This window comes from Geotrypetes seraphini, chromosome 4 (assembly GCF_902459505.1).
Source record: "Geotrypetes seraphini chromosome 4, aGeoSer1.1, whole genome shotgun sequence".
NCBI classification, from domain to species: Eukaryota; Metazoa; Chordata; class Amphibia; order Gymnophiona; family Dermophiidae; genus Geotrypetes; species Geotrypetes seraphini.
This window is the reverse complement of record NC_047087.1, coordinates 297,416,205-297,440,211: the sequence shown is the minus strand read 5'-3', so window position 1 is coordinate 297,440,211 and position 24,007 is coordinate 297,416,205. Positions and strand designations below refer to the sequence as shown.

Here is a 24,007-nt window from a genome sequence, read left to right as displayed (position 1 = left end):
AGTATGATTCAATGAATTTCAGTACAGGCATTGTTCTGGGTATTTTTTCAAATAATTATATAAACTATCAATTAAATTAGTATAATATATTTTAAAATTGTAAGAGACAATAAAAAGCTTGTTCTGTATTACACCAACCAAAGAACTGTCATTTTCCTCCTCCTCTTCATCTTCTTTAGAATCTTCAACTTCCTCCAACACTTCAGCCTTGGCTTCTGCTATTAGTTCTCTGACTGGTTTATTTGAAATGACAGAGGTAACAAATGGATGCTATTTACAAAAAAAAAAGAAAGAGACAGATAGATTTGCAATCATTTTAATTTAATGTCATACAACCCCTCAGATATTAAGTATTTATTTTGTTCCACCTTTCCCAACAAAAATTAGATTTGCTTTTATGGTGCTTTTTGAAAGCCTTCACACCCTGGTATATATATTTCACATTTTGCTGATTAATATATTTTCCTCAAGACCCAGTGTATAATAATGCTTAATAGCATGTAATGTGATTTTTATTTTGAGATTCAGTGTCATCACACTCTCCCCAGCGTTTTCCCTGCCATCATCCAGTGCCTGCTTCTGAGGAAGGGGATCTATATTTAGAAACAGAGCTCTGTAGAGCATTTAACATCGCACGAAAGATGAGCATTCTAATTCTCAATTATGCTCATACTCACTGAGATAAGTACTAACTTTCATAACCTTTGAAGTAATTTTGGAAGTTTTTGTAAGGTTGATTCAGTGCAGGCATGTCAGGGGAGCATATACTGAACTTTGGATCACATTACATGTTATTAAGCATTATTGTGCTCTGGGAGTGTCTTGAGGAAAATATATTAACAGCTCTAAGTCTAATAAATTTTGGCATTGTCATCTCAAAGCAGGGACTTCAGATCATTTATTATTCTACTGTCCATTCATTTTGGCTTTTGGAGATCTATTTGGGGCCAAATAAATTGTTTGTTAGAAAATCCTGTGGCTCTATCCTATGATACTATTTTATTTGGAATGTCAATGAGGAAAAAAAATCAAATTTCTGCAAATAATAAATTATTACTTATTATAACAGGAGTTGCCTTTCAGCAGATTATGTTTAATTGGAAAAACTGGAATAGATTAAATTAAAGTTTTTGGTGGAATTCACTGTATAAGATGGAAAGAATGTTAGCGTTGCAGAAAGGAAATCTTAATAAATTTCAGGAGGATTGGAGAACATTAATAGAATATTGTAATAAATGAATTATCATTTTTCCCAAGCTGATATAATTGTACAGGGAAGGGAGGGTGGGAGGAAGTGTAATTATTAATTGATGGGTTGGATTAATAAAGAGCAATATACATGTGTAAGAATAGGGTTGGGAGGGAGGGATTTATTTTTAATTGTGAAATTACTAAGAATAGATACTCAAGTGATATTGTATAAGTTTAACTGTTAATATTTGTTACACTTGTTAAGATGAAAAAAATGAATAAAGAATATAAAAAAAAAAAATCAAATCAATTTTTAAGAATTATATTGAATTCTGTGGACACTTATCATTTGGACACTTTACACTTGTGTACATAGGTCCAAGGATGTTTCACGCTTGATTATCCCATTGGGTGAATAAATCTCACAACTCCTATACAGTTCGTCCTGATTTGAGAGTAGTAAATACTGAGGATCTTCACATATATGCACACAATTTTATTGTTTTGTGTTTATAAAATTGTATCCGAGACTTCCCAGTGGCAAAAAGTTTGTATAGAAAGTATTCTACTATTAGCTACCCATTAAAACATGAACAGATAATATTGTCTTTTATATTACCGTATTTTCACGCATATAACACGCGCGTTATACACGATTTTACAAACCGTGCATAACCTTGCGCGTTGTACAAAAATTTTTTTACATAGTTCCCCCCCCCCCCGATTCACCCCCCCGCAGGACCGCTCGCACCCCCACCCCGAAAGGACCGCTCGCACGCACTCCCACCCGCACCCCCACCCTGAAGGACCACCCGCACCACCACAGCCTCCCGACCCCCCCCCATCATGTAGAAGTTCCTACCGGTGTCCTGCTGCTTCCTCTTGGCGGTCCCGGCCCTTCTGTGAGACCAGCGCCTGCGCTGCTTCCTCTTCCGGCGGTCCCGCCCTTTCTCTGACGTCAAGCCCTCTTGCCCCGCCGACTCCCCGACTCCCCGACACGATCAGGGCAAGAGGGAGCTCAAGCCCTCTTACCCTAGCCAACCGCGGCACCCCCGACACGATCGGGGCAAGAGGGAGCTCAAGCCCTCTTGCCCCCTGACTCCCCGACATGATCGGGGCAAGAGGGAGCTCAAGCCCTCTTGCCCCAGCCAACTGCGGCACCCCCGACCCGATTGGGGCAAGAGGGAGCTCAAGCCCTCTTGCCCCCCCGATTCCCAGACACGATCGGGGCAAAAGGGAGCCCAAACCCTCTTGCCCCGCCGACTCCCCAACTCCCCGACAATATCGGGCCAGGAGGGAGCCCAAGCCCTCCTGGCTCTGGCGACACCCCCCCCCCGGCTAGTTGTTAGGGCCAGGAGGGAGCCCAAGTCCTCCTGGCCCTGGCGACTTCCCCCGCTAGTTGTTCGGGCCAGGAGGGAGCCCAAACCCTCCTGGCCATGGCGACCCCCTACCCCCACCCCGCACTACATTACGGGCAGGAGGGATCCCAGGTCCTCCTGCCCTCGACGCAAACCCCCCTCCCCCCAACAACCGCCCCCCCCAGCCGATCCGCGACCCCCTGGCCGACCCCCACGACCCCCTCACCCCCCTTCCCCGTACCTTTGTGTAGTTGGCTGGACAGACGGTAGCCAAACCCGCCTGTCCGGCAGGCAGCCAACGACGGAATGAGGCCGGATTGGCCCATTCGTCCCAAAGCTCCGCCTACTGGTGGGGCCTAAGGCGCCTGGGCCAATCAGAATAGGCCCGGGAGCCTTAGGTCCCTCCTGGGGGCAGGGCCTGAGGCACATGGGCCCAACCCGACCAAGTGCCCAAGGCCCCGCCCCCAGGAGGGGCCTAAGGCTCCCGGGCCTATTCTGGGACCGCCGGAAGAGGAAGCAGCGCAGGCGCAGGGCTCACAGAAGGGCTGGGACCGCCAAGAGGAAGCAGCAGGACACCGGTAGGAGCTTCTATATGATGGGGGGGGTCGGGAGGCTGTGGGGGTGCGAGCGGTCCTTCAGGGTGGGGGTGCGGGTGGGAGTGCGTGCGAGCGGTCCTTTCGGGGTGGGGGTGCGAGCGGTCCTGCGGGGGGGTGAATCGGGGGGGGGGGGAACTATGTAAAAAAAATTTGTACAACGCGCAAGGTTATGCACGGTTTGTAAAATCGTGTATAACGCGCATGTTATATGCGTGAAAATACGGTAATATAAAAGACAATTAAATGATGAATGTAATGTCAAAATGTGCCAATGATGGTAAATTATGTTAGCAATTTATTTATTTGGATTTATATCCTATCCTCCCAGAAGAGCTCAGAACGGGTTACATGTTTACATACATAATAAAACATAACAGGGTATGGTAATGTAGAGCATGACAATACATTTTAGATCATGACATGATAGGACAATACATAGGGGCGCATGACAGTACTCAAAAGCATGGAATTACTTAATAAGATATGACAGGACAAGACCTCATACAGCATGGGGTGGTGATGTTACAAGTTTGGTATCAATCCACTCAAAGGTTTTTCAAAATATTGTTTAAATTTATATCATGCCTTATGAAGCAGCTTATAATACTTTTAAAAGACACAAGGGGAATCTCAGAATGCCACTTGTCCGCTGTTGATTCCTGCAGTACAGTGTGGCAGCACTCGTCACTGGCTCACCCAAATGTGTCCTCTAACGCTCTCTCGGAAATTACTCCCAAGGCATCAAAAGCACTAAATTTGATGGAGCAATGGATGACTGAATTTAAACTGAAACTTAACTCAGAAAAAACAAAATTTTTTGTAGCTTCACCATACCCGTTTGACACCAAAACACCGCTATGCATCAATAAACTTAGTTATCCTATCCAGTTTACTATGAAGGTATTGGGTGTAACACTAGACCAGTGCTTAACCATGAAGGACCAGGTAGACTCCTTAATCAGAAAGGGTTTTTTCACTCTCTGGAAACTTCGATCCATTAGAGCATTTTGATATGCCAGCATTTAGAGTCCTGGTACAATCCCTCGTACTGAGTCAACTTGATTACTGTAAAATCGCCTATTTAGCAATTTCCCCAAAAGAATATGCGACGATTACAATTAGTGCAAAATGCAGCGGTCAAACTGATTTTCGGGCTGAAGAAGTTTGATAATGTGACACCTTACTACCAACAGCTGCATTGGTTACCGATGTAGGCACGCATGAAGTTTAAGTTCACCTGTTTCTGCTTTAAAGTACTATATGGTCTAGCCCCTAAATACATAACTGACCTTTTCTCCTTCTCAGCCAACAGACAACAGAAGTTCACATTTGAACTTTGTCTCCCCTCCAGTCAGAGGATGCAAACTCAAAGACACCATCAACACCTTTTCTCACATCAGGCAGCATTATGGGGTAAAGATCTAGAACAATTACTTACGCCTACTACTTATAGGGAATTCAGGAAACACCTAAAAACATATCTGTTCCTGAAATATCTAGGCAGCTGACCCGTACAACTCTCTCTCCTCAATAACTGATCCCGTGAGCTGTTAATCACTAGCTTCCACCCTGTTAAGCTCAATCTATTTGTACCATCTTTTAATCTTTGTAAACCGTATAGAACTTCACAGTCCTGCGGTATATAAAGCACAGTTACTTACCGTAACAGGTGTTATCCAGGGACAGCAGGCAGCTATTCTCATATGTGGGTGATGTTATCGACGGAGCCCGGATGCCTGACAAGCAGACTTGCTTGAAGAAAACAGAAGTTTCGAGTCGACTGAACCGTACATGCGCGAGTGCCTTCCTGCCCAGCGTAGGGCCCGTCTCCTCAGTTCAGATAGTTAGCAGAGAAGCCAACCAGGGGAGGTGGGTGGGTTGTGAAAATAGCTGCCTGCTATCCCTGGATAACACCTGTTACAGTAAGTAACTGTGCTTTATCCCAGGACAAGCAGGCAGCCTATTCTCACATGTGGGTGACCTCCAAGTTAACCAGAATGGGATGGTGGGAGTGTTGCCAATTTAAGAGAATAAATTTTGTAATACTGTTTGGCCAACTTTTGATTAACTTTTCCCATGATAAGATATTTGATTAGGGGGGAAAAGGGGTTGGTTTTACTTGTTGTTATTTATAATACATGAGTATTTGAATAGTTTTCACAGTAAGGATGATTTTATGTATTATTGAATAGGGAGGGAGGGGTGGGGGATTATTATATTCAATAAGAATGATATAAATTTTAGATTTCTTACATAATATTTAAAATTTTATAAAATATTAATTTGTAATGAAATGTTTAACTTTATGCTTATATGAGAGTTAATCAAGTGTGTATCTTTAAGTTCATATGAGGTTAATTGAGGCACTTGTTGTAACATACAAAAATGAATAAAGAATTTAAAATCAAATACTGTTTGGCCAAACTGTCCATCCCGTCTGGAGAAATTATCCAAACAGTAGTGAGAAGTGAAGGTATGAACCGAGGACCAAGTAGCAGCCTTACAAATTTCCTCAATAGGAGTAGATCTGAGGAAAGCAATTGAAGCTGTCATAGCTCTAACTTTATGGGCTGTGACTCTACTGTATAGGGAGAATCCAGCCTGGGCATAGCAGAATGAGATACAAGCAGCCATTCAGTTGGAGATAGTATGCTTAGAAATAGGATGTCGCAACTTATTTAGATCGAACGAGACAAAAAGTTGAGGAGCAGTTCTGTGTGGTTTGGTGCGTTCCAAATAGAAGGCCAAAGCACATTTACAATCCAGAGTATGAAGAGCTACTTCTCCAGGATGAAAATGAGGCTTTGGAAAAAACACTGGAAGAACAATGGATTGGTTGAGATGAAATTCAGAGACCACTTTAGAGAGGAATTTAGGATGAGTACGAAGAACCACCTTGTCATGATGGAACACCGTGAAAGGTGATCAGCAACTAAAGCTTGCAGCTCACTGACTCATCGAGCAGAAGTGAGTGCTATGAGAAACACCACTTTCCAAGTGAGATACTTCAGATGAGCCTTATCAATTGGTTCAAATAGAGGCTTCATCAGTTGAGCAAGGACAACATTGAGGTCCCAAACCACAGAAGGTGGTTTGAGAGGAGGTTTGATATTGAAAAGTTCTTTCATGAATCTGGAAACCACCAGATGAGCAGAGAGGGGTTTCTCTTCAATAGGCTGATTGCAAAAGATAGTCCAAAACAGAAGATAAGGAGGAATGCTGAGGCTCCTTATGATGAGAAAAACACTACGTAGAAAATCTAGTCCATTTTTGGTGATAGCATTGTCTAATGGTAGGCTTCCTAGAAGCTTCTAAAACATCTCTTACAGATTGAGAAAACTGAAGAGGGGTTATGTTGAGAGGTACCAATCTGTCAGGTGTAGAGACTGCAGGTTGGGATGAAGCAGAGATCCGTGACTCTGTGTAAGCAGAGAAGGAAAAACTGGGAGAAGGTATGGCTCCCTGCTGCTGAGTTGAAGTAGAAGGGAGTACCAAGGTTGTCTCGGCCACCGAGGAGCAATTAGAATCATAAGAACATAAGAACATAAGAAATGCCTTCACCGAATCAGACCCTTGGTTCATCCAGTCCGGTGATCCGCACACACGGAGGCCCAACTAGGTGCTTCATAATGAGACCTTGTTTACCTGTATCCCTCAATATGATTTGCAAGGAGGTGTGCATCCAACTTGCCCTTGAATCCTATAATGGAGGTCTCCGTCACAACGTCCTCCGGGAGAGCGTTCCAAGCGTCTACCACTCGCTGTGCGAAACATAACTTCCTGACATTTGTCCTGGGCCTGTCGCCATTCAACTTCAATACATGACCTCTCGTCCGAGTCACATTTGTCAACGTGAATAACGATGCATCTTGCTGGATTTTATCTAGTCCTTTTAGTATTTTAAACGTCTCTATCATATCTCCACGCATTCTTCTTTTCTCTAGAGTGAACAAGCTCAGTTTTCTGAGGCATTCTTTGTAGCTCAAATTTCCCATACCTTTTACTAGCTTTGTAGCTCGCCTTTGTACCCTTTTCAGCAGGGTTATATCCTTTTTTAGGTAGGGAGACCAGTGTTGGATACAATACTCCAGGTGTGGCCTGACCATTGCTCTGTAAAGCGGCATTATGACATTAGCCGATCTACTTGTGATTCCCTTCTTGATCATGCCCAACATCCTGTTCGCTTTCTTTGTAGCCGCCGCGCATTGTGCCGACGGTTTCAGTGTCCGGTCTATCAGTACCCCCAGGTCCTTTTCCTGTTCGCTCTTGCTCAATGTCACACCTCAATGTCATGTTCCTTGTTCTTCGTGCCTAGGTGCATCACTTTGCATTTTTCTATATTGAATTTCATCTGCCACTTTTCCGCCCATTTCTCTAGCTGGTTCAAATCTCTCTGGAGTTCTTCACTATCCATTTGTGATCCAACTGACCGACATAGTTTCGTGTCATCTGCGAACTTGATTATGTTACTCGTTGTTTCCTCTTCCAGGTCATTTATGAATATATTGAATAAGATTGGCCCAAGGACCGAGCCCTGGGGCACACCGCTTGTCACCTTGGCATGATCGTTCTTCAACTTGACCAGAGTCTTGAGAATGAGAGGAAATGGAGGGAATGCATATAGGAAGAGATTCGTCCATTCCAGAAGAAAAGCATCTGCCTCGAGGCGATGAGAAAAGTATATCCTGGAGCAGAACTGAGGCAGTCTGTAGTTGTGGGGAGCTGCAAAGAGGTCTATCTGAGGTGTTCCCTACTGTGAAAAAATGTGATGAAGAGGCGAGGAATGGAGTGTCCATTCGTGAGGTTGCAGAAGACGACTCAAGTTGTCCACCAAGCAAGTCTTCGCCCCTTGAATGTAGACAGCTTTGAAGAAGGTGTTGTGGCAGATTGCCCAGTCCCAAACCTTTAGAGCTTTTTGACAAAGGGAGATAGATCCTGTCCCTCCCTGTTTGTTGACATAATACATGGGACATGGTTGGACGTCCAAATGAGGACTACTTGGTTGTGAAGAAGATGTTGAAAAGCACTGAGAGCTTTGAGGATCGCTCCGAGTTCCAACAGATTGATACGACACTGACAATCTGTACTGGTCCAGAGGCCTTGAGTACAGAGACCATCGAGATGAGCGCCCCAAGCGTAGGTCGAAGAGTCTGTCGTGAGGACCTTCTAATGGGGGGGGGGGGTTGAAAAAGCAAGCCTCTGGAAAGATTGGAAGAGAGCATCCACCAACGGAGAGACTGCTTCAATGAAGGAGTGACTTATGTGTCGAGAAAGTGGATCGCAAACCTGCATCTATTGAGATGCCAGGGTCCACTGAGGAATTCTGAGGTGAAGTCTGGCATAAGGAGTCATGTGTACTGTGGAGGCCATGTGACCTAGGAGTACCATCATGTATCTCGCTGAGATGGTAGAGCAGGAAGACACTGTATGACAGAGTTGAAGAAGAGCTTCCAGTCGTTGTTGTGGGAGGAATGCTCCAAGTTGGACAGTGTCCAGAACAGCTCCAATGAATTGTAGATTCTGTGAGGGCTGAAGTTGAGATTTGGGAAAGTTGATTTCGAATCGCAAACTTTGTAGGAACCAGGTAGTCCGTTGGGTCGCTACAATAACCCTTTGAGATGTTGAATCTTTGATGAGCCAGTCGTCGAGGTAGGGAAATCACTTATATCTTGTAAAATGTATGTGCTAGGAAACACAGACACAGTTTGTGTTGATTCTGCTGATATGTTCTGAGACAAGATCATTTAATCTTATTAATGAAGCTAGCTGCTTTGGGACAATGGAGGTTTGACCCCCCACAGCTATGCTCTGGTTGAGAGAGATAAAGGATGCTTTAGATAAGACACTGTTGCTAAGACAGCACCTTTAGATGTTAGACAATGAAGCACATATGCTGCTCACCTACCCCCCTTTCTTGTGTTGATTACTTCTTTGAAGTTTATGTATCCTGTCACTAGATATGGTTTGTACTCACGTCATCTGCTAATACCACTGACCCATGTAAAAAGGTATAAAACTGGATGCAAGACTAATAAACAGGCAATTTCTTTAGGACAAGTCTGAGTATCCTTCCTGCCTAAAGGGACTGCCTCCAGATATCTGAAAGGGTGACAGAGTGTGTGCAAAGTGGTTTCGGGACCAAGAAACGGGCCCCATTCGTTTCAACCATGATTCCTTAGAGCTGCTGCTACCACTACCAGGCACTTGGTGAACACTATGGGATACGAGGCCAGGCCAAAGGGTAGTACTCTGCATTGATAATGCAGATTCCCCACCCGAAATCTGAGATATTGACGGGAGGCTGAATGAATGGAGATATGAGTTTAGGCATCCTTGAGATCCAGAGAGCATAACCAGTTGTTCTGCTCGAGAAGGAGATAAAGGGATGCCAGGGACAACATTTGAAACTTTTCTTTGACTAGAAATTTGTTGAGAGCCCCGAGATCCAGAATGGGCCACAGATCGCCCGTCTTCTTCAGAACAAAATCCCCTGTTCTGCTGTTCCAAGGGAACTGGTTCGATGGCATGGAGACGAAGCAGAGCTTGAGCTTCCTGAAGAAGAAGGGCGGTCTGGTAAGGATTGGAAGGATACTCTCTTGGTGGAACCTGAGTGAAATGAAGAGTATCCTTCCCTGATGATGTTCAGCATCCAGAGGTCGGAAGTAATGTCAATGGTACGAAGCCAGGCAAGGCGATGCATAGCTACAGAGCAAGCAGCTGCCCGGGCAAACAACTCAAAAGCATCAAAAGATGACTGGAGGAGATGCAATTGGAGTTGAGATAAAGAAGCAAGGACTTCTTGAAATTCAAAGTGCTTTTGAGTATCCAAATAAGTCAAGAACTTTGGTAATAGAGAAATGAGGAACTCAAAATAAGTAATAAAATGAAAATTATAATTGAGGACTTTGGAGGACATCATGGCATTTTGATAGATGCGAAGTCCGAATTTGTCCATAGTTTTCCCTTCTCTTCCAGGAGGAATAGTGGCATAAATCTTGGAAAGATGGGACCTCTTCAAGGAGGACTCGACAAGCAGAGATTGATGAGATAACTGCAAGTTGTCGAACCCTTTGCGATGCACAGTTTTATACCTAGAGTCCAATTTTCCTGGAACAGCTGGTATGATATAAGGTGTCTCTAGGCATCAACCAAAAGTCTGATTCAAAAGCTTGTGAAGAGGAAGGTTAAGAGATTCTGCCGGAGGTTGAGGAAGATGCATAACTTCGAGGTGCTCCTTAGAGCAGGGGTCTCAAAGTCCCTCCTTGAGGGCCGCAATCCAGTCGGGTTTTCAGGATTTCCCCTAATGAATATGCATAAGATCTATGTGCATGCACTACTTTCAATGCATATTCATTGGGGAAATCCTGAAAACCCGACTGGATTGCGGCCCTCAAGGAGGGACTTTGAGAACCCTGCCTTAGAGTATTTGGAGCCAGTATCTAATTGAAGATCCAAGTCCACAGCCATTTGACGAAGAAAAGTTGAGAAAGATAGCTGATCTGCCAATGCTTTGCCTCGAGAAGGACTCGAGGACGTTGAGACAGCCTGGGTCGAAGATAAAGCTACGGCAGGAAAAAAGGCATCAAAAGAGTATGGAGACTTGGACGAGGCAATCGAAACCGTGGCACTAGAGACCATGAATGAGGAGTCGGTGGTCTAGTTGAAGTAGGGGTAGATCGAGGCTTAGTTGAAGAGGGAATACTGTGTGCAATTCTGGAGGCCGCATTACCGTAAAGATGTGCTGAGACTGGAGTCGGTCCAGAGAATGGCCACTCAGATGGTCTCGGGACTCAAGGATCTCCCGTACGAGGAACGGCTGGATAAGTTGCAGCTGTACTCACTCGAGGAACGCAGAGAGAGGGGTGACATGATCGAGACATTCAAGTATCTCACGGGCCGCATCGAGGAGGAAAAGATATCTTCTTTTTCAAGGGTCCCGCCGCAACAAGGGGGCATCCGTGGAAAATCAGGGGCGGGAAACTGCACGGGGACACCAGGAAATTCTTTTTCACTGAAAGGGTGGTTGATCGCTGGAACAGTCTTCCACTTCAGGTTATTGAGGCCAGCAGCGTGCCTGATTTTAAGGCCAAATGGGATAGACACATGGGATCTATTCACAGAGAAAGATAGGGGAGGGTCATTGGGGTGGGCAGACTAGATGGGCCGTGGCCCTTATCTGCCGTCTATTTCTATGTTTCTAACCATGCCTGGAAGTATGCCTCAATGAAGGCCTCGACCGTCGGTGAGAACTGTGCCTGGAAGCAGATCTCGAAGATCGAGGAGACTTCGCCTTGAAGACAGAAGCAGCCAATGGTACCAAAGAATGGTAGGACTGGAGGCTGTAGAGCGAAGCTCCAGAGGCTTGGTGGAGGAACCTCGATGCACTCCCAAAGACTTGTATAGAGTGTGCGAATTCCTGCCAAGGCACTTGCAAAGAATCTGCTCCTTACTTCACGTGCTTGGATGCCAGACCAGACACTCGCAGAGTGTAAGCTCAGACTGAGGCAAAGGAAGCAAATCGACCTCGCGGGAGTCTGCTGAATGCCCAGGCTGGATAAGAGGAAGCAGTTTTGGTCCCATATTAGTAAGGAACTGAATAAACTGCTTCTCCAACATGGTCTGGAAGGAAGTCAGCAAGGATGGATCCGCATCTGAAACTGGACCACCTGCTATGGCTGGAGGTTCCACTGAGGCAGTGTAAATGTGCTTCGACTTAGAAGTCTTAGGCACTTTAAACACCACCACTGGAACTTTCTTCCATATGTTTTCTTAGTCATTTCATTCATTTCAATACAATATCACTTTCTAATTCATTTTCAAGTAGTATACTGAAAATTTCTTATCCCCTAGATAACTTAGCTTGTTAGTGCAATGTCGTCGTTACACTATGCCCCACCAATGTGTTTTGTATCTTCCTCAGGTCGGGGGAAGTGCTTTAACTACATTTCATTCATTTGCTTTTTCGCACTGCTTACAATAGATCATCCAAACCAGCGCTCGGGGAGAGAAGGACAGGAGGCTGAAAGCTCCTGCCCTAAAGCACTGGACCGCCATTCACGGAGCAGCAAGGCAGGAAGCGAAAAACTTGCGTCTGCCTTCTTGCCGCTCCGGCTCTGCCTCCCATCCTCTCACATCAGCCTAACAGATGTCACCTGGACAGACGCCATCTAGTCGGACCACCTAAGGGCCAACTTTAAAATACTATGGAGCAATACTCCCCCCCCCAACACATCAACAAAACACAGAAAGGATTACGCGACAACAACCTTTAGACCCTCTCCCAATCCCACAGAATTCTGGTCCCACTTTGACCTATATCCAACCCAAACTCAAAAATAGATTTCAACTCCAACTGGATCACCCTCAGCAATCAGATCCTAGACAAAATCGCCCCACTAAAGAAAGGCAAACAAAGATGACACTTAATAGATGGATGGTACAACACAGAACTAACCTCACTCAAAAGGAAAGCACGCCAACTTGAAAGAATCTGGAACAAATCAAAGAAGGAAGAGGACAAAGCAATATGGAGATCCAAAATCCATGAATACAAAAGAATCACCAAGCAAAAAAGACGTACCTTCTACTCCAACGAAATAGGATCCCCCACTACCAACAGTGGAGAACTATTCAGATTAATCAACTGACTACTGGAAATTGATCACCTCAAAAGATCCTCCTCCATACAACTACCTACTGCCGAGAACTTCAAACTTTATTTCAAGTCAAAATTTCTCAATCTCAGAACCTCCTTCCAAAACCCACCTTCCAGCCCCCTCTCAACAACCATACCCACACTCTCAGATTAGACTCCGTGAGACATGAGCTGGAGCCACTTTGAACCCCCTAACTGGTTCCTATTTCTCAAGCTCTACAATAAATGCACCAAAACCTTCTGCCACCTAGACAACTGCCCACCCTCCATCATGACAGCAGCCCCCACCTCCTTCAAGATCATGCTCTTTGACTGGATCTCTCAACTAATGGCAAACGGTGAATTCCCAACATATCTTGGCCACATCTTCATCTCGCCTATTGTAAAGAACCACAAAGATCCCATATCAACAACATCCAACTACAGCCCAGTAGCCAACATCCCCTTCTTCACCAAACTGATGGAAGGTCTGATCAACCATGTCCTTAAAAACTACCTAGATAAATTCTCTACACTTCACGAGTACCAGTCAGGATTCCGCTCATTCCGAAACAGCCTTCCGAAACAGCCTTAGCCTCCATCATAGATCACATTGCACAACTACTCAGCTCTGGGAAACACGCACTGATACTCCAATTTGACCTTAGCAGTACCTTTGACCTGGTCGACCACGACAACCTACTCAACTGTCCAGATGCCATAGGTATCTTGGGCCACGTACTTAACTGGTTTAAAGGCTTCTTAAAAAAACAATCCTACCAAGTCATCAGCGAGCAAACCTAACCCCCAGGCTTGGACCAACCCCTGTGGTGTCCCTCAAGGCTCCCCCTTATCCCTTACCCTTTTTAATCTGTATATGGCCTCCTTAGGATAGGAATTATCCAAACTCACATCTACGCAGATGACATCTCAATCATCGTCCCCCCATCTCTGCCCTGTCAACTGAAACCAGTCACTTCATTGCATCTATCATCAACTAAGTAGAACTATGGTCAACAAACTCCAAACAAAAATTAAACCCAGAAAAGACCAAAATATTTATGGCCTCCTCGACAAACCAACTAACTGTATCTAATATCAACCTAAACGGAAGAAACTTCCCAATCAACCCAACTATCAAAATCCTAGGCATAACCCTAGACCAGCAACTGACACACGAAGCCCATACCAACATCCTAATCAAAAAATGCTTCCACTTACTGTGGAAACTGCACACGCTAAAACCATTCTTCGATTTCACTTCTTTCAGACTTTTGGTCCAATCTCTGGTCCTAAGCATACTGGACTATTGCAACATAATCTATCTAGGATCTCACAAAAAAACCATAAAAACCATCAAGAAATCGAGACTTATCCAAAACACAGCCATCTGACTAATCTGACTTGAAAAAAATCTGACCACATCACCCCATACTACAAGAAACTCCACTGACTACCTATAGAAGCAAGAATAATTTTCAAATTTGGCTGCCTTCTGAAACACCTCACCTTGCAGGACAAACTCCGCCTCTCACGCAGAACACTGCTGTTCGCATACCCTTCCCCTATAGGATACAAATTCAAAAGATTCCTCAACAGAACATTCTCCTGAACTCTCTAACATACCACTCTTTCAGAAAATCACTAAAATCCCACCTATTCAACAAATTCACCTGATCCTCCAAATCTGCGCAACACCTTCCTCATCTTACACACCTCTTCCTCCTACCCTATGCCACCTCATCACATAACTGTCTTTCTATCCCTCCCCAATTCTAATTGATGTTACCTCGCTGTCCTTACAGCACCTCTTGTTGTACACCGCCTTGAACTGAAAAGGTATGATGGGATATAAATAAAGCTATTATAATTATTGTTTAAGATCTTATGTATTAGCATTTTTGTCATAATTTTCTACCTATAAATGTTGTATTGTCTTTCACTAAGAAAAACTTTTCAGTGGATTGGCAGATTAGAAATAATTTTATACATATTCAAAAAGCCGTAAAAACAAAACTTCTAGTTTTCTCTAGGACAAATGCAGCTAAAAGTTCTATGAATAAAAATGCTACAACAAGCTATGTAGCATAATTATTTAAAAGATAACCTTCACAAAAGCAACACTGCTTCTTATAAAGATTTTGTGACCATATCCTACCTGCAGCAGTTGCACTACAGTCCATCTTGCATCTAAATATTTTTCCAAACTTTTCTTTAGAAAATCACTAAATTCTGGAGACCTGCAAAAACAGGAAAGATGAATTAAGAATTGATTAGTTAATCATTACAAACTATGGCCCCTTTTTACATAGCCGCATTAGGCTTTTTTTTAATCACTGGCTGCGTATTAGCTCCAATGCTCATACAGTGTTCTCCCTAGGCCTGGCTAATTTAGATGACCACCCAGCTGTCATCTATTGCGAATCCTGCTGCTGTCGCCACTGCTCAACATTAAAAAAAAACTAAACAAAACCAAAACCCCCCCAAAAAAACCACCTCTCATCGTCTTGGAGATTTCCCGCCTTAGCCCGTAGTGAACTCATGCTTTGGGGCTCTAATGTGTGCGTGCCGGCTTCCCTTCCCTCCCTGCCCCCCCACCACCACCCAAGCCACCACACCGATTTCTCCCTGCTTCCCCGAGCCAAGCTTGGCTCGTACAAGCGCCAGGCCACAAGCCTTCCTCTTGACGTCAATCCTGACGTTGGATAGGAAGTTCCAGGCCAGCCAGGCGATTGGCTGGACCAGAACTTCCTCTCCAAAGTCAGAATTGACGTCGGAGGTGAAGGCTTATGGGTCCGGCGTTTGTACATAGAAACATAGAAGATGATGGCAGAAAAGCGCTACAGCCCATCAAGTCTGCCCACTCTGCTTACCCACCCCCTGTCTATGCCCTAATGACCCAATTTTCTTATCTTGACCCTCATAGGGATCCCACATGGGTATCCCATTTATTCTTAAAGTCTGGCACGCTGTCTGCCTCGATCACCTGCACTGGAAGCTTGTTCCAATGATCAACCACTCTCTCTGTGAAGAAATACTTGCTGGTGTTGCCATGAAATTTTCCGCCCCTGAGTTTGAGCGGGTGCCCTCTTGTGGCCGAGGGTCCCTTGAGAAAGAAAATATCATCTTCCACTTCGACACGTCCCGTGAGGTACTTAAATGTTTCGATCATGTCTCCCCTCTCCCTACGTTCCTCAAGAGTGTAGAGCTGCAATTTGTTCAGTCTCTCTTCATACGAGAGACCCTTGAGCCCCGAGATCATCCTGGTGGCCGTCCACTGAACCAATTCAATTCTGCGCACATCTTTACTGTAATGTGGCCTCCAGAATTGCACACAGTACTCCAGATGAGGTCTCACCATGGCCTTGTACAACGGCATTATGACTTCAGGCTTTCGGCTGACGAAACTTCTATTGATACAACCCAATATCTGCCTTGCCTTAGATGAAGCCTTCTCCACTTGATTGGCAGTTTTCATGTCTGCACTGATGATTACTCCTAAATCTCATTCTGCTGAAGTCCTAGTTAAAGTTTCTCCATTCAAGAAGTACGTCCTGCATGGATTTCCGCTTCCGAGGTGCATGACCTTACATTTCTTAGCATTGAAGCCTAGCTGCCAGGTTGAGGACCAACTTTCCAATGTAAGCAGGTCCTGTGCCATATAATTCTGTAAACTGCATTCACTTACTATATTACATAGTTTGGCGTCATCGGCGAATAGTGTTATTTTACCTTGAAGCCCTTGAGTCAGATCCCCTATGAATATGTTGAAAAGGAGTGGACCCAGGACCGAGCCCTGCGGCACTGGCCTGACCTGGCTCAGGGAGGCAGGAAGAACAAGATCGCAAAGGCAACGCGATCGACTCAAGTTGCCTTTGCAATCTGATCGAATGCGATCGACCATTTGGGCACCCCTGATCTATAGAAAAATGAATACACTAGGGTGATGGTGTCACTGGGGGCTCCACTGGAAATGTCACACATCTATAGTAATGTGACTCTCTTGCCTGTCTTCTAACACATATTCTACAGTGGATTTCTTTCATATAAATATTCATGTACAAAAAGAGTGATTTTCCATTACTTGGCTCGATGATTAAATAAAATGATCATCATCCCATTTAAAGCAAATGAGCCACAATTATTCCAAATTATAAAAGTCCTATTTCAACTATAATATTTTGCACATATTAGGATTATAAAGATTATTAGAAATCTAAGGACATTTCCAAACACTGATAATTTATTGTTCAGGGAAGGGAAGAGTGACAAGAAATAAAATGTCTTACCATTTTGAGGGCTGTGCCAATGTAGGAGGTTCAGATTTTGCTATTTTTAACAGCACCCGCATTGGATTTAACTCATGGTGAGGTGGTTCTATTTGAGCCATCTCAATCAAAGTGATGCCCAAAGACCAAACATCAGCCTTGTAGTCATAAGGTTTGTCTTTAGATGTCTCGCACATCACCACTTCAGGAGCCATCCTGGATTCAAAAGTGATTATATACCGGTATATTACTACATGATCAACAGTGCCTGCAGTACAACAATAATATCTTAGAGTCAAAATTTAATTGTCTTAACCATTATCTAAAGTCTAAACAGCTTTACAACACAGATTGTTTTCTCTGACATACAGATATCTATAATATAGAAAGTAATTAAATAAAACATACAGATAAAAGAAGAAATAACTTATATTGCTTCATTTACCTTAATGGGCAGACTGGATATGCTTGGTCAGTCTTTATCTATTACTCGGAATGGTCAGTTGTAAAAGAAAGCAGTTGAGATACCAAAGGCCCATTGGCTGGATATCATCAAGAATGACACGAATGAACATCAAGCAATTGAAAGAAGTCATGGAAAACAGAGATGCATGGCGAGAACTGGCCTATAGAGTATCCAAGAGTTGGACACGACTGAATGGATAGTAGTAGTATCTGCTATTGATCATTTTATTACTAAGATAAATTAGTATAAACCCACAGACAGACACAAATAGATTGAATAGACAGAAAGACACAAATAGATTGAACAGATACAGAAGCAAACCTAAAACAACTGTAGTAATACTACTACTTATTTATATAGCGCTGAAAGGTGTACACAGTGCTGTACATTGACATTTATAGACGGTCACTGCACAGAAGAACTTACAATCTAACTTGGACAAAAAGACCCAACATATAGGGTTGGGGATGAAGAAGCCAAGGTGAAAGGAGTTAGGAGTCAAAAGCACTCTAAGAGGTGGGCTTTTAACTGGGCCTTGAACACTGCCAGAGATAGAGCCCACAATAGAGATTTGGGCAGTTTGTTCCAAGCATACAGTGCAGCAATGTAGAAGGGATGGAGTCTAGAGTTGACAGTTGAAGAGAAGGGCACAGATAGGAGGGACTTACCAGCTGAGCGGAGCTCACAGAAGGAACACAGGGGGAGATAAGCAAAGTGAGATAGTAATAATGATAGTTGTGACTGATAGCCTTGCCTCTTATTGCTCCTGAGCACTCTACCCAGGGTTAAGAACCAGTTACATCCAGCAATAAAAGATCATAACTGTATTTCCAGACATATGTATTAATTCTTCTGATTATATTTATTCCTATTCTCAGACTTTCCGCCGTCACAGTTAGGCAGTTTATTCTACTACTTCCTCTGTGCCCACTGAGTTGGTTAGTTAGACTGGTTCCTACAATTATGAGGCTCTTGGCATGCTTAAGCTAGGGTGCACTCTACTGGCATTAACCGCACACAGTGCTTGATCATCAGGCTCCTGACTAACTTCTGAGATGACATGCACCACAAGCACCAAGCTCCCATCAGGCCCACAGATTAAGCACAGTTACTTACCGTAACAGGTGTTATCCAGGGACAGCAGGCAGATATTCTTGACTGATGGGTGACGGCACCGACGGAGCCCCAGTACGGACAATTTTAGAGTGATTGCACTCTAAGAACATGGAAAGTTCTAGTAGGCCGCACCGCGCACGCGTGAGTGTCTTCCCGCCCGACAGAGGCGCGCGGTCCCCAGTTAGGATAAGCCAGCTAAGAAGCCAACCCGGGGAGGTGGGTGGGACGCAAGAATATCTGCCTGCTGTCCCTGGATAACACCTGTTACGGTAAGTAACTGTGCTTTATCCCAGGACAAGCAGGCAGCATATTCTTGACTGATGGGTGACCTCTAAGCTAACAAAAAGAGGGATGGAGGGAAGGTTGGCCATTAGGAAAACAAATTTTGCAAAACAGATTGGCCGAAGTGTCCATCCCGTCTGGAGAATGCATCCAGACAATAGTGAGATGTAAAAGTATGAACTGAGGACCAAGTAGCAGCTTTGCAGATTTCCTCAAGGGGAGTGGAACGGAGGAAAGCCACAGATGCTGCCATAGCTCGAACTCTATGGGCCGTGACCGAACCTTCCAGTGTCAGTCCGGACTGAGCATAACAAAATGAAATGCACGCTGCAAGCCAATTAGACAACGTACGTTTAGAAACAGGACGTCCCAATTTATTCAGATCAAAGGACAGAAAGAGTTGAGGAGATGATCTGTGGGGCTTAGTACGCTCTAAATAGTAAGCTAGAGCCCGCTTACAGTCCAAAGTATGCAGAGCCTGTTCTCCAGAATGAGAGTGAGGTTTCGGAAAAAAGACAGGCAGAACAATGGATTGGTTGAGATGAAATTCCGAGACAACCTTAGGGAGCAACTTTGGATGTGTACGCAGAACCACCTTGTCATGATGAAAGACTGTAAAAGGTGGATCCGCAACTAGTGCATGTAGCTCACTGACCCTCCTGGCAGAGGTTAGAGCAATAAGGAAGACCACTTTCCAAGTGAGAAACTTGAAAGGAGTCGTCGCCAAAGGTTCAAACGGAGGCTTCATTAAGGCGGAGAGAACCACATTGAGATCCCAGACTACAGGAGGAGCTTTAAGAGGTGGTTTCACATTGAAAAGACCCCGCATGAATCTGGAAACCAAGGGATGAGCTGAAAGGAGTTTCCCATGAACTGGCTCATGAAAAGCAGCAATAGCACTGAGGTGGACTCTAATGGAAGTAGACTTGAGACCAGAGTCAGACAAAGAAAGAAGGTAATCCAACAAAGTCTCCACTGCAAGGGACGTAGGATTATGATGAAGAAGAAGACACCAGGAAGAAAATCTTGTCCACTTCTGATGGTAACATTGCAGAGTTGCAGGTTTCCTGGAGGCATCCAGAATAGAACGAACGGGCTGAGACAACAGAGTATCATTCGAAGTCAGCCCGAGAGATACCAAGCTGTCAGGTGCAGAGACTGGAGGTTGGGATGCAGAAGGGTCTCCTGATGCTGTGTAAGCAGAGAAGGAAACAATGGAAGAAGAATAGGCTCCCTGGAACTGAGTTGAAGTAGAAGGGAGAACCAATGTTGCCTGGGCCATCGTGGAGCGATGAGAATCAAGGTGGCCTGTTCCCTCTTGAGCTTGAACAAGGTTCGCAACATGAGAGGTAGCGGAGGGAAAGCGTACAGGAACAGATTGGACCAATCCAGGAGAAATGCATCCGCTGCCAGACGGTGAGGAGAGTAGAGTCTGGAGCAGAAGAGGGGCAGCTGGTGATTGTGAGGAGCTGCAAATAGGTCTATCTGAGGAGTGCCCCACTGAGCGAAGATGGACTGTAGAGTTAAAGGATCGAGAGTCCACTCGTGAGGCTGGAGAATTCTGCTGAGTTTGTCCGCCAAGGAATTCTGTTCTCCCTGAATGTAGATCGCTTTTAGGAATAGTTGGTGATCTGTTGCCCAAGCCCAAATCTTCTGGGCTTCCTGACACAAGAGGCGAGAGCCTGTCCCACCCTGCTTGTTGATGTAGTACATTGCAACTTGATTGTCTGTGCACAGCAGGAGGACTTGAGGAAAGAGAAGATGTTGGAAGGCCTTGAGGGCATAAAACATCGCTCTGAGTTCCAGGAAATTGATGTGATGTTTCATTTCCTGGGCTGTCCAAAGACCTTGAGTCTGGAATTCGTTCAAATGAGCTCCCCAGGCGTAAGGGGAGGCGTCGGTGGTGATGATAAGGTGATGAGGAGGTAGATGGAACAGAAGACCTCTGGAGAGATTTGAGGATATCAACCACCATTGTAGAGACTGACGAAGAGACGATGTCACAGATATGTGTCGAGAGCAGGGATCCGTTGCTTGGGACCACTGGGTAGCTAGGGTCCATTGAGGAGTGCGCAAGTGAAGACGTGCAAAGGGTGTGACATGAACTGTGGAGGCCATGTGACCCAAGAGTATCATCATTTGCTTGGCAGAGATGGAACGTTGTGGAAGCACCTGCTGACATAGAGACTGAAGAGTTTGAAGACGGTTGGACGGCAGGAATGCTCTCATGAGGACTGTGTCCAGCACCGCTCCAATGAATTGAAGTCTCTGAGTGGGGATGAGATGAGATTTGTGTAGATTGATCTCGAACCCCAGAAGATGGAGAAACAGGATGGTTTGGTTGGTGGCCAGGAGTACTGTCTGAGATGAATTGGCCTTGATTAACCAGTCGTCCAAGTAAGGAAAGACGTGAAGGTGGTGAGAGCGTAGAAAGGCAGCTACCACAATCAGACATTTGGTGAACACTCTTGGAGAGGAGGCAAGACCGAAGGGCAGCACCTTGTATTGGTAATGACAATGATGAATCATGAAACGGAGGTACTGTCTGGAGGCCAGATTGACCGGTATGTGAGTATATGCCTCTTTGAGATCGAGGGAGCATAGCCAGTCGCCCTGATTGAGAAGAGGGTAAAGAGTGGCCAGAGAAAGCATTCTGAATTTCTCTTTGACCAAGCATTTGTTGAGATCACAAAGATCTAGGATGGGTCTGAGATCTCCTGTTTTTTTGGGAACTAGAAAATAACGGGAGTAGAAGCCTTGCCCCTTTTGATCTAGAGGAACTTCCTCTATGGCATTCAGAAGGAGGAGGGATTGGACCTCTTGAAGAAGGAGGGAAGACTGAGGAGTGTTCAAAGCAGACTCTTTTGGCAGACTTTGGGTAGGCAGAGTCTGAAAGTTGAGAGAGTAGCCGTGGCGGATGATGTTGAGGACCCACTGATCCGAGGTGATATTTTCCCAACGGCTTATGTAATGAGCAAGGCGTCCTCCTATGGGTTGCGGAAGATGGGCAGATGGTAGAATACTGGCTATGTCCTGGAGAACAAAGTCAAAAGGGTTGTGAGGACTTTTGTGGAGGAGGAGGCTTCACCTGTTGTTGCTGTTGTACTGGTCTAGGGTTTTGCCTCTGTTGTTGCCGCTGATGCCGGGGCTGTTGAGGGGCCGGTGGCAAGGGACGAGCCACAAATCGGCGTTGGTAGGCCGAATGCTGTCAAAAAGGCCTGGTAGGTGGGGTCTTCTTTTTTGTTTTGAGGAGAGTATCCCACCTAGTCTCATGAGCTGAAAGTTTTTGGGTAGTGGAGTCCATGGATTCTCCAAACAGCTCATCACCCAGGCAAGATGCATTAGCCAGTCGATCTTGATGATTGACATCAAGTTCTGACACTCTGAGCCATGCCAGTCGACGCATGGCTACCGACATAGCCGTGGCTCGAGAGGTCAGCTCAAAGGTGTCATAGATCGACCTGACCATGAACTTACGAAGTTGTAAGAGTGATGAAGAAGTTTGGCGAAAGGCAGATCTTTTGCGGTCAGGGAGGTACTTTTCAAAAGCTGACAAATTCTGAATGAGATGCTTAAGATAGAATGAAAAATGGAAAGCATAATTCCCTGATCTATTAGCTAGCATCGCATTCTGATATAACCTCTTGCCAAACTTATCCATGGCCTTACCTTCTCTGCCAGGAGGGTCCGAGGCGTACACACTAGCTCCCGTGGATTTTTTTAAAGTGGATTCCACCAAGAGAGACTCATGAGGGAGTTGTGGTTTGTCAAAGCCCGGGATGGGTATGACCTTATATAAGGAGTCCAGTTTGCGAGGGGCTCCTGGGATGGTCAAAGGCGTCTCCAGATTTTTGTAAAAAGTCTCTCTTAATATATCATGGAGAGGCAATTTTAGAAATTCCCTTGGAGGCTGTTCAAAATCCAGTGCATCGAGAAACGCCTTGGATTTTTTGGATTCAGCCTCCAAGGGAATAGAGAGAGAGTCACACATCTCTTTGAGAAAAGAGGTGAAAGAGGTTGCATCAGGCTTAGAGGACGGATCTAAAACAGAAGGATCCTCGTCCGCCGATGAACACTCCCCCTCAGAGAGAAGAGGCTCTTCGGAGTCACCCCACAGATCAGGATCCCTTACTTGAAAGCTGCGGTCTCGGGACTCCGGTGTGGAGGGTTCCAGGTGTCGAGTTTTGTGTGTCGACTTACCCGACCTCTGGGAAACGGTACCGGGAGATGTTATGGGTTGTGCCGGTGCCGAAGTTTGTACAGCCTGGTTGAAGGACCTCGGTTCCGGCGCTAAGATCGGCATGGATACCGACGAAGCCAAATGTACCGGTACTGACAGAGTGGATGCAGATAAAAGAGGTTGCTCCACTGCCGGTATCGGTGGCTCAGATCGGACCGGAACTGGAAGGCTCGGTTTCAAAAGAGCAGGAAGAAGCTGCTGTAATTGCTCCTTGAGCTGCACCTGCAGGACGGCGGCAATTCGCTTGTCCAGCGAAGGCACCGGTACCGCTTTTTTCTTCTGCGGTACCTTCGGTGCCGCTCTACACTCCGAAGAGGAACCCGAGGTCGAGGGGCTCACCTCAATCGGTGCGGAGCACTTCCGCGGGCGCCTCGAGGTCGGCAGGACTGGGCTCGCTGCTACTGAGACCAGAGGACGCTCCAGCGGGGAAGGCTTCTTAGCCGGCTTACCTGGAGGATGCGACGCTGGCGCGGTGTCGACGAAGTAGGTGCCGACTGCATCGGGGCCGATGTCGGGGCCGGTGCCGCCGAATCCAACATATCGGAACCAAACAATAACCGCTGCTGGATCTGTCGGTTTTTTAATGTTCTCTTTTTTAGAGTGGCACAGCGGGTGCAGGTGGATGCCCGATGGTCAGGACCCAGGCACTGTAAGCACCAGTTGTGCGGGTCGGTGAGAGAAATGGGCCTCGCGCACCGCTGGCACTTCTTAAACCCGGGTTGGGGGGGCATGTACGTAAAAACGGCTTCTGCCAAATCGAAGGCCGAGGCCTCGATGGTGGCAGCAGGCCCCGCCGGGGCAAACCCGAAAAAAGAAGAAAAAAAGAAAATTCTTTTTTTTTTTTTTCAATAATAAA

The 24,007-nt window shown here is 45.4% G+C and overlaps 1 protein-coding gene across 2 annotated transcripts in view; it reads right to left on the bottom strand.

Moving 5' to 3' along the window:
- SLK (STE20 like kinase) overlaps positions 1-24,007 on the bottom strand; it is a 277,359-nt gene that overhangs the window by 200,479 nt on the left and 52,873 nt on the right. For both annotated transcript variants that reach the window (XM_033941264.1, XM_033941265.1), the window contains exons 6-8: positions 17,069-17,263; positions 14,938-15,019; positions 139-270 (exon numbers count right to left, since the gene is read on the bottom strand). In XM_033941264.1, coding sequence (XP_033797155.1) covers positions 139-270; positions 14,938-15,019; positions 17,069-17,263 — 409 coding nt within the window. The remainder of the gene's footprint in view (positions 1-138; positions 271-14,937; positions 15,020-17,068; positions 17,264-24,007) is intronic.